The 16131-nt window shown below is 48.7% G+C and overlaps 1 protein-coding gene and 1 pseudogene across 1 annotated transcript; one reads left to right on the forward strand and one right to left on the reverse strand.

The window, feature by feature from the left end:
• Positions 1-720: 720 nt before the first annotated feature.
• Positions 721-1614, forward strand: ORYCUNV1R1671 (vomeronasal 1 receptor oryCunV1R1671). Its single transcript, NM_001167341.1, has one exon. The coding sequence runs from the start codon at positions 721-723 to the stop codon at positions 1612-1614; it is 894 nt and encodes a 297-aa protein (NP_001160813.1).
• A 5453-nt stretch (positions 1615-7067) lies between these two features.
• On the reverse strand, positions 7068-7941 carry LOC149120756 (putative RNA-binding protein 23 pseudogene; annotated as a pseudogene).
• Between the last annotated feature and the right edge of the window lie 8190 nt (positions 7942-16131).

The raw sequence follows: 16131 nt of genomic DNA on the forward strand, positions 1-16131 counted from the left end.
CTCCCTCTCACTGTCTGTAACTCTACCTCTCAAAAAAAATAAGTAAAATCTTGAAAGAAAAAAGAAAATTGTGGAAGAATCTCACACCTTAGAGACATGGTTATCTCAGGGAAGAGGAATTAGGCTGTAAGGGAGAAATGGGGCCTACATTAACTTTTTCTTTTATCTTTGTATTATTTATTACTTGTGGTATACACATTTTTTATAATTTGCAAGAACAATTTACAAAACTAATAAAAATTAAAATGCCTGTGTATTACAACAGAATCACTAAGAGCTAAAATCTCCCATACATATTCCAACACTACCATTTACATCATGCATTCGTAGCATGATCTATCCTGTATCCTAATCATATTCTATGTATGTGTCTCCCATTCTAAGCTCTGAGGCCCGAGGACTGGTGGCTTGTCCTGGAATGTAGTGAATATTCGGGAAATCACTTTGATATGAGAGAGAAGACTTGACTTTGGGGATTACGTCCGGACACAGTGAAGGACTGGCAAACGGGTAAGCAATGGCCCAGCAGCTGGCAGGGCGGCTCCCTGAATGGCGATGCCCAGCTTCCTGGTGGAGTTGTGGCCGTCAATGGGGTCGTCCTCAGGACAGTGTGTGAAGGGCTGAACGTCCCTGTTAGAACCAGGACTGTCGGAGTCAGCCTACGCTGAGCTCTAACATGGGGAACTTCGAATCAGTAACCTGCCCCTGCGAGGCCTGAGAATGGATTTCGGTGACTTTATCCTCAGGCTGTTTTTCCTGGCCCAGAATGGGATTGGGGTCCTGGGGAATACCCTTCTCCTCTCAAGCTACGCCTCCACGGCCTGTGCTGGCCACTTGCTGCGGCCCACGCACCTGATCATGGCCAACATGGCCGTGGCCAACTTCCTGGTTCTTTTCTTCAAGGGGATCCCTCAGATGATATTTACCTGGGGAGTGGTTTACGTCCTTGGGGACGCTGCGTGTAAACTTGTCTACTACATCCACAGAATGGCCCGGGGCCTCTCTCTCTGCACCACTTGCCTCCTGAGCGTTTTCCAGGCACTCACCGTCAGCCCCGCAGGTGGCGGGTGGATGCGGCTCAAGGACATAGCTCGGAGGAAGGTGCGTTTCTCGTGCCTTCTCTGTTGGGTGTCCAACCTGCTGATGAACTTCTTTATTCCTCTGAAAATACAGGCCCGTCCACGTGGCCTCAACTCCACCAGCATGCAGCATTATGGACTGTGCTCTTCCGAGACCCCTAAGATGGCCGCTACAAAATACACGGTCCTGTTGACCTTTCCAGACGTGGCATTCATGGTGTTCATGGCTGCGGCCAGCGCCTACATGGTGCTTCTCCTGCACAGGCACCACCGACGAGTAAGGCATGTGCACAGCCACAGTGGCGCCCACAGACTCTCCCCGGAGACAAAGGCCACGCACACCATCCTGCTTCTAGCAGGCACCTTCATTTTCTTCTACTTCACCAACTCTGTCCTCACAATTTCTCATATTTATTTTTCCCAGTCTCACCTCTGGCTGCAGCATGTGCCCACCTTTGTGGCGGCCTGTTATCCCACCCTCAGCCCCCTGATACTGATGCTTCGAGATCCCCGGGCGCCGACTCTGTGTTTTTAAGTGGAGAAAAAGGAATTGCAAGTCACAGATGATCTCACTCGCTATGGTTTCTCTTTCAAATCACCTGGTTATTCCCTTACTCATGTAATGACTTGTGGATGTCTAGAATGTAAAGGCAGAACTCAAAATACAATAATAAAGAGATTTGTAAGAGGGGCAGTGCTGTGGTGTAGTGGGTAAAGCCACCACCCTCAGTGGCGGCGTCCCATGTGGGCGCCAGTTCGAGTCCTGGCTACTCCATCAGATCCAGCTCCTTGCTAATGCGCCTGGGAAAGCAGTGGAAGATGGCCCAAATGCGTGGGTCTTGCTCCTGTGTGGGAGACCCTGAAGAAGCTTCAGGCTCCTGGCTTCAGATCCTCTCTGCTCTGGCCATTGTGGCCATTTGGGGAGCAAACTAGTGGATGGAAGACCTCTCTCCTTCCCTCTCTCTCCATCTCTCCCTCTTTCTCCCTCTACCTTTCAAATAAACAAACACATATTTTAAAAAAGAGGGAGATGTGTATGATACTGGCATTGCCGTGTGGAAGCTTTCATCTTCACTCCCAAGTCAGATGTATAACCAAAAAAACACAGTCCTTCTATTAACATTATCCAGCTGCATTCCGATCGTATTTTTCCTTTGTAATATTTTATGTAAGCATGGAGGTAGATTGAGTAGAAATAATTTTGGGAACATATTAGAAGTTCTAATGATTTACAGGACAATTATTAATTGGATTCAGTTTTATATAATGATAAACAGCAATGACTTTAAGATTTAGTTCAAGTATCAAGGAATTAATCCAATAAAACTGTACAAGACCTCTATCAAAGACAGTAACTTTACTCAGACGTTAGCGAAGAGCCCAATAAATGGAGCAATGCACTGTCCATGGACTTTAAAACTTCACAGTGTAACAAGCTCATGACTTGCTAAAATGGTTTATAAATTCCATGTCCAATGCAAATCTGAGCCATGTGTTTTGGGTGGAAAATGCCAAGGTGATTTTAAAAAGTTCTATGAGGGGCCGGTGCTGTGGCACACTAGGTTAATCCTCCTCCTGCAGCACCAGCATCCATATGGGCGCCAGTTCTAGTCCTGGCTGCTCCTCTTCCAATCCAGCTCTCTGCTGTGGCCTGGGGAAGCAGCAGAGGATGGCTCAAGTTCTTGGGCCCCTGCACCCATGTAGGAGAATGGGAAGAGGCACCTGACTCCTGGCTTCGGATCAGCACAACTCCAGCCATTGTGGCCATTTGGGGGGTGAACCAGCGGAAAGAAGACCTCTCTCTCTGTCTCTCCCTCTCACTGTCTGTAACTCTACCTCTCAAATAAATAAATAAAATCTTTAAAAAAAAAGTTATATGAAGATAAAAGGGTCAAAAGAACAAAGAGACTCTATAGAAAAAGAGTGGTATGAGGCTTTGCTCTATGAGAGCTGTAGTACTAGAATGCTCTCATGGTTGAGCCAGGGTAATGTTGACCCAGGGACAAGCAACAGACTTGTGGAGAACTGGAGTGCTGAGTCATCGCCATGCAGATATGAACACTTAACATGCGACAGGCATGGCGGGAATGGGTGGTGAGGAAGAGACCGTAAGTCATGCTGTTGGGACAGTCGTCCGTACAGGGTGGAAAAAAGCTGACCCTTACATCACAGTGCTCACAAAAACAAATGTCTGGGATTCAGGATAAGTCGCACCCTCTGCTGTACTCTCTGTGGTAAACGAATTCTTCCCAATCCAGGTTAGTTCTCTAATGATTGACACTGATTGGAGTACATGGGAGATCCAGCGGAGGTTGCACATGAAATAAGTCTCACAAAGAAAGGCACAGATTTGAGATTCCCGTTCAGACTCCATGGTAGTCTTCAGAGGTGAGCAGCCTGTATTTATTTTTTTGGTAATAGTTTTGCATAGTTGTGGTATAATTTGCACAATAGCATGCATCAGTTTTCATCTCTAATTTGATGAGTTTTACAAACACTTACCTTTGTGTAGCTGTAAGTTGCATCTGTCTGTTGAAGACGTCCATGAACCCAGAAAGTCAATCACACTTCCCTTTCTCATCTCCTGTTGCCTTGAGACCACTTCTGTGTTAGGTAACCACACTGCAGTAATTTGCACAAATGGAGTTACCCATGGGCGCTCTGATTCCTGCCTGCTGTCTGACTTAATTCACGGAGAGTAATGACTCTGTATATCATTAGTTCATCCCTTTCTGTTGCTGAGTGATACTCAGGTATAGGCTGTAATATGCGTGTCCATCCTCCAGTTATGGACAATTTTAGATTTTCTGGTATGGCTTGGATATCATTAATAAAGGTACAGTAAGCCGGCGCCGTGGCTCAATAGGCTAATCCTCCACCTTGCGGCGCCAGCACACCGGGTTCTAGTCCCGGTCGGGGCGCCGGATTCTGTCCCGGTTGCCCCTCTTCCAGGCCAGCTCTCTGCTGTGGCCAGGGAGTGCAGTGGAGGATGGCCCAGGTGCTTGGGCCCTGCACCCCATGGGAGACCAGGAAAAGCACCTGGATCCTGGCTCCTGCCATCGGATCAGCGCGGTGCGCCGGCTGCAGCGGCGGCCATTGGAGGGTGATCCAACGGCAAAGGAAGACCTTTCTCTCTCTGTCTCTCTCTCTCACTGTCCACTCTGCCTGTCAAAAATAAAAATAAATAAATAAATAAAAATAATAAAGGTACAGTGTGTATTCATAACTCAAGTCAAGATGTCGATACCTTTTTGCATTTTCACCAAAAATACTTGAAAGTGATTGTTACTCTGCATCCCTGTACTGAGTATTACCCATCTTCAGTTGTAGCCTTTGTAACTGGTATGTAGCAATAGTTTCTTTGGCTTTACTTTATTTTTGTTATGAAGCCTAAAGCAGCTTTTCATATGTTTATTTGTTCTCTCTCTCTCTCTCTCTCTCTCTCTCTGTCTCCTTCTCTCTCTCAGTTTTTGTTCAAATCTTTTGTTTATTTTGTATTGTTTGTTTTACTAGGTTGGAAATGTCCTTTATGTATTTTGGACAGAAGTCCTTTGGTCAGGTTTATGCTTTGCAGATACTGTGTCTTATCCTGTGGCTTCATTCTTCCCCATTTTAAAAATAGCACATTTAGGGGCCAGCGCTGTGGCGTATTGGGTTAAGCTACTGCCTGCAGTGCTGGGATCCCATATGGGTGCCACTTCATGTCCTGGCTGCTCCTATTCCCATCCAGCTCTCTGCTATGGCCTGTGATAGCAGTGTAAGATGCCCCAAGACCTGGGACCCCTGCACCCACGTGGGAGACCCAGAAGAAGCCCCTGGCTCCTGGCTTCAGGTCAACACAGCTCCAACCATTGCAGCGAATTGGGGAGTGAACCAGCGGGTGGAAGACCTCTCTCTCTCTCTCTCTCTCTCTCTCTCTCTCTCTGCCTCTCCTTCTCTTTATATATGTAACTCTTTCAAATAAAATAAATAATTCTTTAAAAAATTAGCACATTTAGAAGATCAAAAGATTTCAGTACTGAGAATAAATGATGTATCATTACTTCTCTTCTTTCATGCTCTCTGTTTCCATATATAGGAATCTTTAACAAATCTCAGGTCACTTAAAATTTTCTCTGCTTTATTCTAGAAGCTTTCTAGCTTTAACTTTTACATCTATAATACGTTTGGAGTCACTTTCCATATGTGTGAGTTAAGCATGTCCACTTGTTAAACATTTTCTCGTCACGTTCATGCTTTTCTCTAACTTCTTGAAAATATAGAATAAATGTAAAAATAAGATTTTAAAAATGTATTTGAGAGGCAAAGAGATGGAGGGTTGGGTGGGGGGAAGGCCTGTGATCGCCAAACCTGGGGTGAAGCTGAAGCTGTGACCAGGAACTCAAGTGTGGGCGGCAGGAGCCCAGGTACTTGAGCATTGGCACTGACCTCTGGGGTCTGGGAGACAGGAAGCTGGAGGTGACCATCCAGCCCTGGCACTCTGACAGGGGACGTGGGATTCTAACCAGTGTCTAAGCACCAGGCCAATGCACTGGATCATTTTAGCATTTTGAAATTGACATACCTGCCAATCCCATCTTCTTGTTTGTTTTATTTTCTCTTGCTTGATTTTCAAACTGGATCATATTTGTTCCAGCTTCTTAATTTATGTTAATTTTTATTGGATGTCAGACATTGTCAGTTTTACATTATTGTTTGACAGATTTTCTTTTATCCCGGTAACTACTTTTATGTTTTCCTTTGGGGTTTACTTAATTTGAAGCAGTTAGATTTTTTTAAGCTTGCTTTTAAGCTGTTAGGTAGCTCTACAATAGTATTTTGTCTACGACTACTTTGTCTTTGTTGCTGATTCAATACCTTTCAGAGTACTCTATTCACAGTCTCTGTGTATTACAAAGTCTTTTTGTTGTTGTTTTTTGAAATGACAAATGTTTTACATGCCTAGAATCATCAGGGTCTTGGTGCACAAGAAATTATCATCAGACACCAGCTGACTTTAGAGACCACAACATACATGGGCAGCAGTTGCCACAAGAGAGCTTGCCTTTTGTATCAAGTTTATATGTGCATGCATACATGTGTGTGTGTATGTGTGTGTGTATTTATGTACACAGACACAGTATGAGATCCAGTGAGAAGGGCTCATGTGGATCCAGATGGGGCAGCAGCGGCTCTAACCACCATGGCTGAGACCAGGGTAGAGGCACACAGAAGCGGTGCAGAGTGGCAGCATTCTCCCCATTGTTCCTCCCTGGGCCAAAGAGAGGACCTGGGAAGTAGGTCAAGCACACAAAGGAAGATGGAAATTACTGGAAAGGGAACCCACCTTTTACCAAACTCCCGAGAGCCCCTAAGGCATTCTGCCTGCCTGGCAGGATGGACCTCTCCCATGCCTCTCAGCAAGTGGCCGAACCGATGGTCGCTCTGGCCTCAAGCCACACCAGGCTGGGGTCTAAGTGGGCTCTATGATGCAGATGCCCAGGCTACCTTCCAGGGTGCTGGTAGCGGAAAGCCAGCATCTGCAAGGCCCACTCCCCAAACTCCCAAGTCCTCTCCATTGAGAGATCCTAGGGATCTCCTTGATGGGTTGCAGGGAAAGCACAGGAAAAGGAGAGAGATTAGTTCCTCCGTGAATGCCCTAGGTCTTTCCCAGCACAGGAGGAGTGGAGGAACCACTAACAGGGGTTTGGAGAGGCAAGAAGATCATTCTCAGGAGATGCTATACATGGAGAAATAGGACTCAGTGCAGGGTAGATTCTTCAAATGGGCTGTGCTCAGCAGAGTCCATTCCCAGGGGGACTGCGGCCAGGAGCTCCTCTCAGTGTCAACGGGCGACCCCTATCCTCCACAGTCAGCATCACGCATTCAGAATGGCCTGGGCAGACGTGGAAAAGAGGTACGCAGGACCCAGCGCCACGGGGAGGCAGGTCAGTGTGCAGTGATTTACATGGTCTGGGGGGTACAGAGAGCAGGAAGCACTGGCCGGACTCAAGCAGCCAGAGCTGCTGGGTTCAGGGTCCCCAAGGGAACTGCTCCATTCAGCTGCAGGCGGCAGCCGCCACTGCTGTGGTTGACAGTTGGATTCCAGAGCCTTCTGCGAGTTTGGCCATGAGCTGCAGACACCCACCTGGTGATCCCGGATCCAACTCCTGGTCGCCATCAGGAAAAGTATCTGTGGTACCATCCAGTCGCTCAGCCACATGGCCAACCCTCCTAGGTCGACCAGCAAGCTCAAAGCCATTTGCTCGCTCCAGGGCCACACTCGGAATCAGAATGAAACCACAACCTGTATCTGAATCCTTCATCAGGACACTATTGTCAATTTTGCTGGAGGGCTCATGGATGCCCTGGAGACTGTCCTCGGTGATACTGAAATGCAGGGAGCCCACAGGGAGGCGCGCTGGCCCTTCTGCAGGTCCTTGGCATGGTTGCCCGTTGGTTTTTCTCAGCCTGGGAGGCCTGTACCTAGCCAGCCCAATGGCCGGGGGCACAGGCTGGATGTCACAGAATGCCCTTAGGACGACGTGAGTTCTGGCCTGAGATGACCCGCACCTCACAAACCCTGCCAACAGCAGAGGGAAAGTCCTGCAGGTCTGGGGGCCCAGTGCAGGCAGCCGACTGCAGGTGGAGAAGTGCATGGGCGTCATGCTCTTCAGGGCTCCGCTTATCCACTGGCTGCCCATGGGATTCTTCCTCTGCCCACCCCTGGGCCCAGCGGCAAGCGGAGACCTCCGGTAGTGCTCTGGGTTCCCACGGTGCCAGTCCCGGCTACGGATGCGGCTGCGCCTCCTCTTCTTCCTCTTTTCTTACAGGGAACTTCCAGCATGGCCTCAATCACGATATCAGAGCCATCAGACGCCATCGTGTCAGATCGGTTCCAGGTCCCCGCAGAGGGGTCCGGGCTCTGCCGTCTCCTCTTGGGGTGCACGAAGCTCGGCTGAAATGGCTACGAAGTCTCAGCCGTGGCTGGACACAACACTGAGCTGTCCTGTCTTTGTGTGTCTGACAGCTGTCCTAAATAGTTTTCTGGGTTTTTTTTCTGCTTAAAACAAGCGTCATTATGGCAATTCTGCCTGAAATCAAAGATTTTTATCCATTGGAAAATTTGTGTTTTATCCCCTCCTCCACCATTTGCTTGTTACTGGGGCACAACCTGCCCTGTCTTGGTGTTCTCTGAAATGGAATGATCCCAGCGCCTCCCAGAGGTGTTGAGAGTTAAAGGAGACTGTAGCATGTGGAAACAGCCCCTGCAGGTATACACACGTGCTCTCACTGTTTCCACATCAGAAGAGATTTTATCAGAGTGCCTGGGTTCAAGTGCCAGCACCACTTCTGTTTCCAGCTTCCTGCCAGTGCACACTCTGGGGGACAGCAGGGGCTGGCACAGGTAGTTGGGTCCATGCTACCTGTGTGAGAATCAGATTCAGTTCCAGCCTCCTGGGTTTGGCCTGGCCTAGCCCCAGCTGCCATGGGCATTTGGGGAATGAACCAGTGGATAGATTTCTTTCTTTCTTCTAGTTTCTTTGTCCATCTCTCTCTCTCTCTCTCTCTCTCTCTCTCTCTCCCTCTCTCTCTCCTCTCTCCTCTCTCCTCTCTCCTCTCTCCTCTCTCCCTCCCCCACCCTCCCCTTTCCTCTCCCTCGCCTTACCTTTCAAGTAAATTAGTAATTTAAACATTTTTTTAAACCCACAGACTCTGGCTTTATAGAATGCAGCAGCTCCTGCAACTGAGAAACAAGAGCAACACGGATCCCTGGGCCAGAAAGCTACGGTCGTTGAGGAAGCCCCCGGTGAGATTTCATGACCAGAATCCCAAGGGTGGGACATGTCCCCAGAGCTGCCAGGAGCAGCCCAGTCCTGGGTTTGCATAAATTTATAACAACTGTGTCCAGTCAGATGCCACAATGTACATAGATACATTGTAGCCAGGAAGGAGAAGCTTAGAATGGGAAACAGAGAAAAGCTAAGGAAACGGAGCCAATCAGGAAGGGAAAGCTGTTTGTCTTGGGATCCTGGGAGGCGCTGCTATGTCCCACTGCCAAATGAACAACAGAGCCCAGAGCCAAGTTGCAAACATTTCTATGGTAACACTGGCAACCATTAAATGAGAATTTTTAAAAATTACAAGATTTACTATGTCCAGAAGTAGGAAATAAATGAGTTCCTTGAAATCTGTAAACTTTTTTTTTTTTAAGATTTATGTATGTTCACTTGAAAGGCAGAGTTACAGAGGGGCAGAGGCAGAGGTAGAGAGAGAGGTCTTCCATCCTCTGGTTCTCTCCCCAGTTGGCTACAACAGCCAGAGCAGCACTGATCCAAAGCCAGGAGCCAGGGGCTTCTTCCGGGTCCCCCACGCGGGTGCAGGGGACCAAGGACTTGGGCCATCTTCTACTGCTTTCCCAGACCATAGCAGAGAGCAGAATTGGAAGTGGAGCTGATGAGACTCAAACCAGCACCCATATGGGTGCTGCAGGCCGGGCTTTACCCACTGAGCCACAGCACCGACTCCAAAATCCATAAACATTTTATAGGCCCTGAGTGTAAGGAAATATCTTTGTTGTGTCTTCCTCTTTCATTTCTCTGATCCAGTGTATGGACACAATGAACAATTGTTGCTCTAAGAAAATATAAAAGGTGGGGCCAGCACTGTGGCACAGTGAGTTAAAGCCCTGGTATGAAGTACCGGCATCCCATATGGGTGCTGGTTCTAGTCCTGGCTGCTCCTCTTCCCATCCAGCTCTCTGCTGTAGCCTGGGAAAGCAGTAGAAGATGGCCCAAGTCCCTGCACCTGCCTGGGAGACCCAGAAGAATCTCCTGGCTCCTGGTTTCGGATCAGCACAGCTCCAGCTGTTGCAGCCATCTGGAGAGTGAACCAATGGATGGGAGACTCTCTCTCTCTCTCTCTCTCTCTCTCTCTCTCTCTCTCTCTCTCTCTCCCCCTCACTACCTCTGCCTCTGCCTCTCTGTAACTCTGCCTTTCAAATAAATAAATAAATCTTTAAGAAGAAAATCAGAATACTCTCCTGTAGGTCTTGTGTACTTTGTGGCTTTGTATTAACTCCAGATTTAAAAGAATTGTTATTCCAGAACTCACTGGCTTAATGAGGTGGCGATGGACTTCACCCCGGAGGAATGCAGGCTGCTAGACTGTTTGGAAGAACCCCTACCGAGATGTGATGTTGGAAGATTACAGCAACCTACTGTCCTTGGTGAAGACCACTTTCCCAGGTATCTTCATATCGTGTAGACACAATACTTGACTTTTATTCTGGTGTCCACAGTGGAGGGGTATTCTGATATCCCCAATTATTGGATTCAGATTCAATAGGTGATAGAGCTCATTAGCGTTAGGACCCTATCACAGCTGTGTGTAATTCTTTCCAAAGGACAACTTTCAATTTTGTGAGACGTAAACGCATTCCATGAAGCAGAACTTTCCGTCTCAGGGTCCAGGACTGCTCCAATTCTCTGTGATCCCCACTTCCAGGTGATCAAGCTACCGAGCCCGAAGAGTGGTCAGCTGGAGAAGAGAGAACAAGGAATAGCAGAGGGGGGATTTCCAAGTCATTGCCATTCAAGAGTAAAACCTGTGCAGTAGAAGCCAGTTAACCACTGATGGCTGGAACCATTGTCACATTATCTTTAACACATTTTCTCATGGTGTGTGGACCTCTGGAGTGAATTAGAGACAATGAAAGAGGTTTCCAGTATGACTGATCTCTCCTCCTCTTATTGCCTTTCCACATAAGCCTCCTGGACTGTACAGTTCCTGTGAGCTGTGATTTTGCTGAGATACTTGCCGAGTTCATTTGATGCTTGCATTTTAGCACAGTTACTCTTTTGCATCCTGTTAGAATGGCCACCCTTTGCCACCTGCTGTCAATACTCATACAGCCCTTCTGTTATGTTTTAAAGATTAAAGTTCGACGACATTTATGTCCATGTCCGTAAGTACCTACCCTCTGTTTCCTTGATTGAATTTCTCAGACTTATATTGTGCACCTGCTGGATCCCTTCTGGAATTATCTCTGGATGGTGAATCGAGATTGCACCTCTCTGCTTTCTGTGTTGATAACAGGATTCGTTGATTTTTTTTGTTGTTGTTTTCTAGAAACAGTGTGGTAAGTTTACAGTTGATATCCTGAAGATATTGAGAAGAATGAACCTGTGGAGAAAGGTTGTGAAAATAATGCATTGGGGAAAATGTTTTCTTTGAGCAAAAATATTGTACCATTTACAGAAAGAGTCCATAAATGTGACTCAAGAGAAATGACTCTGAAATAAGATTCAGATTCAAGTTGCCAAAGTAAAACCCATACAGAAGCTCACTGTGATGTGTTAAGTGGCCATGAGAAGTCATCCCTCTGTGCTAAATGTGAACCCTCCCATTCTCAAGGCAGTACCATGGACATAATGTGTCTGTAAGGCTTTCAGCATGGTGACAAACTTTAAAGACACTATAGAGGCTGGCGCCATGGCTCAACAGGCTAATCCTCCACCTAGTGGCGCCGGCACACCAGGTTCTAGTCCCGGTCAGGGCGCCAGATTCTGTCCCGGTTGCCCCTCTTCCAGGCCAGCTCTCTGCTGTGGCCAGGGAGTGCAGTGGAGGATGGCCCAAGTGCTTGGGCCCTGCACCCCACGGGAGACCAGGAGAAGCACCTGGCTCCTGCCTTTGGATCAGCACGGTGCGCCGGCCGCGGCGGCCATGGGAGGGTGAACCAACGGCAAAGGAAGACCTTTCTCTCTATCTCTCTCTCTCACTGTCCATTCTGCCTGTCAAAAAAAAAAAAAATTTAAAAAAGACACTATAGAATTCAGGGCTGGCGCTGTGGTTTAGCAGGTAAAGCTGCCGTCTGCAACAGCAAAGCATATGGGCACTGGTTCACATCCTGGCTGCTCCACTTCCTATCCAGCTTCCTGCTAATGTGCCTGGGAAAGCAGCCGAAGGTGGCCCTAGTGCTTGGGCATCCACATCAGAGACCTGAAAGAAGCTCCTGGCTCCTGGCTTCAGATCAATCCAGCTCTGGCCAGGTGGACCAGCTAATAGGAGACCTCATGCTCTCTGTGTCTGTCTGTAACTTTACCTTTCAAACAAATGAATAAATCTGTTTTAAAAAATATGTTACAGGGTCTGGCGCTGTGGTGTAGTGGGTAAAGCCACAATCTGCAGTGCCGGCATCCCATATGGGTGCCAGTTCAAGTCCCAGCTGCTCTACTTCTGATCCAGCTCCCTGCTATGGCCTCAGAAAGCAGTAGAAGATGGCCCAAGTCCTTGGGCCCCTGCACCCATGTGGGAGACCCGGAAGAAGCCCCTGGCTCCTGGCTTTGGATCGGCATAGCTCCGGCCATTGCAGCCAACTGGGGAGTGAACAGCAGATGGAAGACTCTCTCTCTCTTTCTTCTCTCTCTCTCTGCCTCTCTCTGTGTAACTCTGACTTTCAAATAAAATAAATAAATAAATAAATCTTTTTTAAAAAGGACACGTTCATACAGAAAAGTCACATTAAGTATCAAATAATTAGGAATTTCTACCATCCAAATAACAACGACAGTTCACAATCAAAGGACACATTAATTCTCAGTTCAAAGATTAGCAGAGGGGCCAGCGCTGTGGCGTAGTGGGTAAAGTTGCTGCCTGCAGTGTCAGCATCCCATATGAGCACTGGTTCGAGTCCTGGATGCTCCACTTCCTATCCAGCTCACTCTATGGCCTGGGAAAGCAGTAGAAGATGGCCCAAGTCCTTGGCCCCTGCACCTACGTGGGAGACCCGGAAGACGCTCCTGGCTTCAGATCGGCCCTGCTCTGGCTGTTGTGGCTATTTGGGGAGTAAACCAGCGAATGGGAAGACCTCTCTGTCTGTCCGTCCGTCTGTCTGTCTGTCTCTCTCTCTCTCTTTCTGCTTCTGCCTGCCCATAACTCTGCCTTTCAAATAAATAAATACATCTTTTTTCAAAAAAAAAAAAAAAGAAAGAAAGAAAAGAAAGCAGAAAAAATGGCAGATGATACAGGTGCCTGATATTCAGGATGCATTTTCTGACCTTGAGGAGTTTGTCTTCTTGCTCCTGGCTTACGCAAATCTTGAACATTTTACTCTGTGTCAGGCTGCAGGATGGCCAGAGAAAAGTTCACAGTGCCACTGGGGACCCAGCGCCCAGTGTTCTAAGTATGAGTTAGGGTAGCTGAGTTCGAGACGAACTCCCAGGACCCAGGGGAAGCTGCTACCCTCACGTGTGTGGTTTGTGAGAAGGAAAGAACATGGACTAGACTCAGCAAAAGGAAAAGGGGCCCAGGCAAAGCCCAGACGAGACCAGGTGGAAAGTCGCAGTGGCCCTTTTCCAGGGGAGTCCCAGGGATGGCATAACTTTCCCGGCAACAATGCAGCGGCTGCCAACCCGGAGAGTTCCCCGAGACTTGGAGCTGCAGTGTAAACAAGGGTGCGGCAGCAACATGACTGCCTTCGGCCCCTGAGGCCCCCAGGAGGCCAACTGAGGGTGGCCCAGGGTCCCAAACCCACAAGAAGGGGCATTGGTCACAAACTACGATATTAGTATACACAACGTAGCATCATCCAAGACCTCGAGAATACAAAGATACTCTTCTTCTTCTTCTTTTTTATTCTTTATTTAGTTGAAAGTCACAGTTACAGAGAGAGAAGGAGAGGCAGAGAGAGAGAGAGAGAGAGGTCTTCCATATGCTGGTTCACTCCCCAGATGGCCACAACAGCTGGAGCTGGGCCGATCCGATCCGGAGCCAGGAGCCAGGAGCTTCTTTACAGTCTCCCATATGGGTGCAGAGGCCCAAGGACTTGGATCATCTACTGCCTTCCCAGGCCATAGCAGAGAGCTGGATCGGTGCCCATATGGGATGCCGGCACTGCAGGTGACGGTTCCACCCACTACACCACATCGCCGGCCCCCCAAGTGGCATCTTAACCGCTGCACCCAGCAGCTCCCCTGCATGACCTTTGCCGAGTACACTCCTGTATTAGATCTCTGGGACTTGAACTAGGACCTTGATTCTGTGGGTATCCTTTCTGTCCTGCACGTTCACTCTTGTCCCCATTGTCGCTCCCCCATTCGTGGAGGAACGACACAGGACCCTGCGCTGTTCTTTTGTCTGCTCGGCCCTTCCCGGGTTTGCTGCTGGTCCTTCCCGGGTTGGCTGCCGACCCCTTCACCTCCGTGGAGGGGCGGCACCCCCTGCCACTTTCCCCGCTTCCGCGGAGGAGCGGCACACCGCCGGCCGGCTCTCTCGGGGGCTGCCCAGGTGTTCCTTCAGATGCTCCTGGTGCATGTTGTCTCTCTCCTCCTTTATAGTCCTCTTCCACCAATCCCAACTCTGCTGCCCACACACCAAGCACGCTGCTCTCCTCCAATCAGGAGCAGGATCAGCTCCTGCAGCTTATCAGTCAAATTGGCAAGAGGCAGCTGCGTAGAAGTTTACTCCTCCCCAGTGCCATATTGTGGGAGAGCAGATGCATAGAATAAGTCTTAATTCCAGTAACTTAGTCTAGTATCAGTTGCTCCCCACACCCATATCACTCAAACTGTCTTAATTTCTGTGTGTCAGTCACCGAGCCACACCCTCATAATACGTGTGTTACCAGCAAGGACGAAACAGAAGATTGCAGTGAGAGGGGATGGCAAGGCAGATACTGTCAGGGAGCAGAGTCCTGGAGAGGAGAGAATGCGGGCTCAGTGTCAGTAAGACGCCGGTCCTCCCCGACTAACTTCCAGATGCAATAACGTGGTGACAACCCGACTCTAAGGAGGCATTTCGGCAGGCAGTGAGCTAAGACAGCCAGACTGGTGTTGAAGGACACAGCTGGAGGTGCATGAAATTGTATCTCAAGGCTTAGATAAAGTGAGACTGATGAAGACAGGGTGGCACTGGCAGAAGATGCAGTGGAAAGAGGGAAGCAGGGCTGTGGATTTCTGAGGAGGGGAGGCAGACGGAGCTAGGCATCTGAGGGGTCCCCAGTGCATAGGGGGGATCTAGAGCTGGAAGAAAACACAACCGAGGAAGGCAACTTAGCCTTAGGTACCCCAGTATCTGCATGTCAACCCGAGAGGAGTCAGTGGAGATGCCTGAGGAAGGCGGAAAAGCAAACAAGAGGCTGTATTTAAAGATGAGAGGGGTGGTCAGCTGAGCCCTGTAGGCTTACAGGCCTTTAGCTTACCCTGTCAGTCATCCTAGCAATGCTACGCGGGCCCACCGGCTGCCTAACCAAGCACCCAGCGTTGGAAGCTGCAGTACACACACATGGCTGCAGATGGCAGCATTGTTCTTGGTAAGAGTCAACCCCTTGCGTGCTAGCTTTCACTTCCCCATTCCATAGCCCAGTCTCGCTCAGAAAGAACCTTACCTGGAATGAGACAAACCTTCACTCCTGAAAGGCCTCGGCCACTAGCAGTCCTGCCTGCTTTGGGCTGTTGCGGTTTTCCATTGATGTTAATCGACAGAACATATTGGTATTGAGATGCCCTAAGGATCCTTCTGTATCCCATTTTTCTGTATCCCTACTTTTCCTCCCAGTGATCAGCATCAATCTCTCCAGCCAGTGCATTAACCCTTACTCGCTGACTCTGAGGCGACAGGAGCCCAACACAGGGTGGCAGTCTGAGCTTCTACATCAGGGGGGTCCTTGTTGTTTGGGGTTTTTTTTGGGGGGGGTATAGATATTTTTCTTTGATTCTAAGATCTCTGTACCAACACACCATGAGATCATGGGGATGAGAGGTAAAAACCTTGCTGGTGGTAACTACAAATAATAGTGATGTTTCTCCAGTTTCTGCCCCCAAGTGCAGGCTGTGGCTGCAACACCATCCTAAGTGCTGGGTGGTGATACAGAGCATAGGCTGCCTATGGGAGGACCTGACTTAGCCACTTAGCTGCTGCTGTAACTGAGTCTCCAACAGGCCATCCTGCATCCCTTCAAGCCAGCTGCTTCAGCGACGGAGAGCACCAGCGAATTCCAGAGCCTGGACCCCTGGTCACACTTCATTGCTATGAGTGAGATCCTTGATGAGAAAAGTTCTGTGCCGAGTATAAA

Source organism: Oryctolagus cuniculus, chromosome 18 (assembly GCF_051225735.1).
Source record: "Oryctolagus cuniculus isolate XC-2025 breed Fujian yellow rabbit chromosome 18, ASM5122573v1, whole genome shotgun sequence".
NCBI classification, from domain to species: Eukaryota; Metazoa; Chordata; class Mammalia; order Lagomorpha; family Leporidae; genus Oryctolagus; species Oryctolagus cuniculus.

Bases quoted from the DNA above. Each gene is read 5' to 3' on its own strand.
- ORYCUNV1R1671 (NM_001167341.1), top strand. From the start codon at position 721: ATGGATTTCGGTGACTTTATCCTCAGGCTGTTTTTCCTGGCCCAGAAT.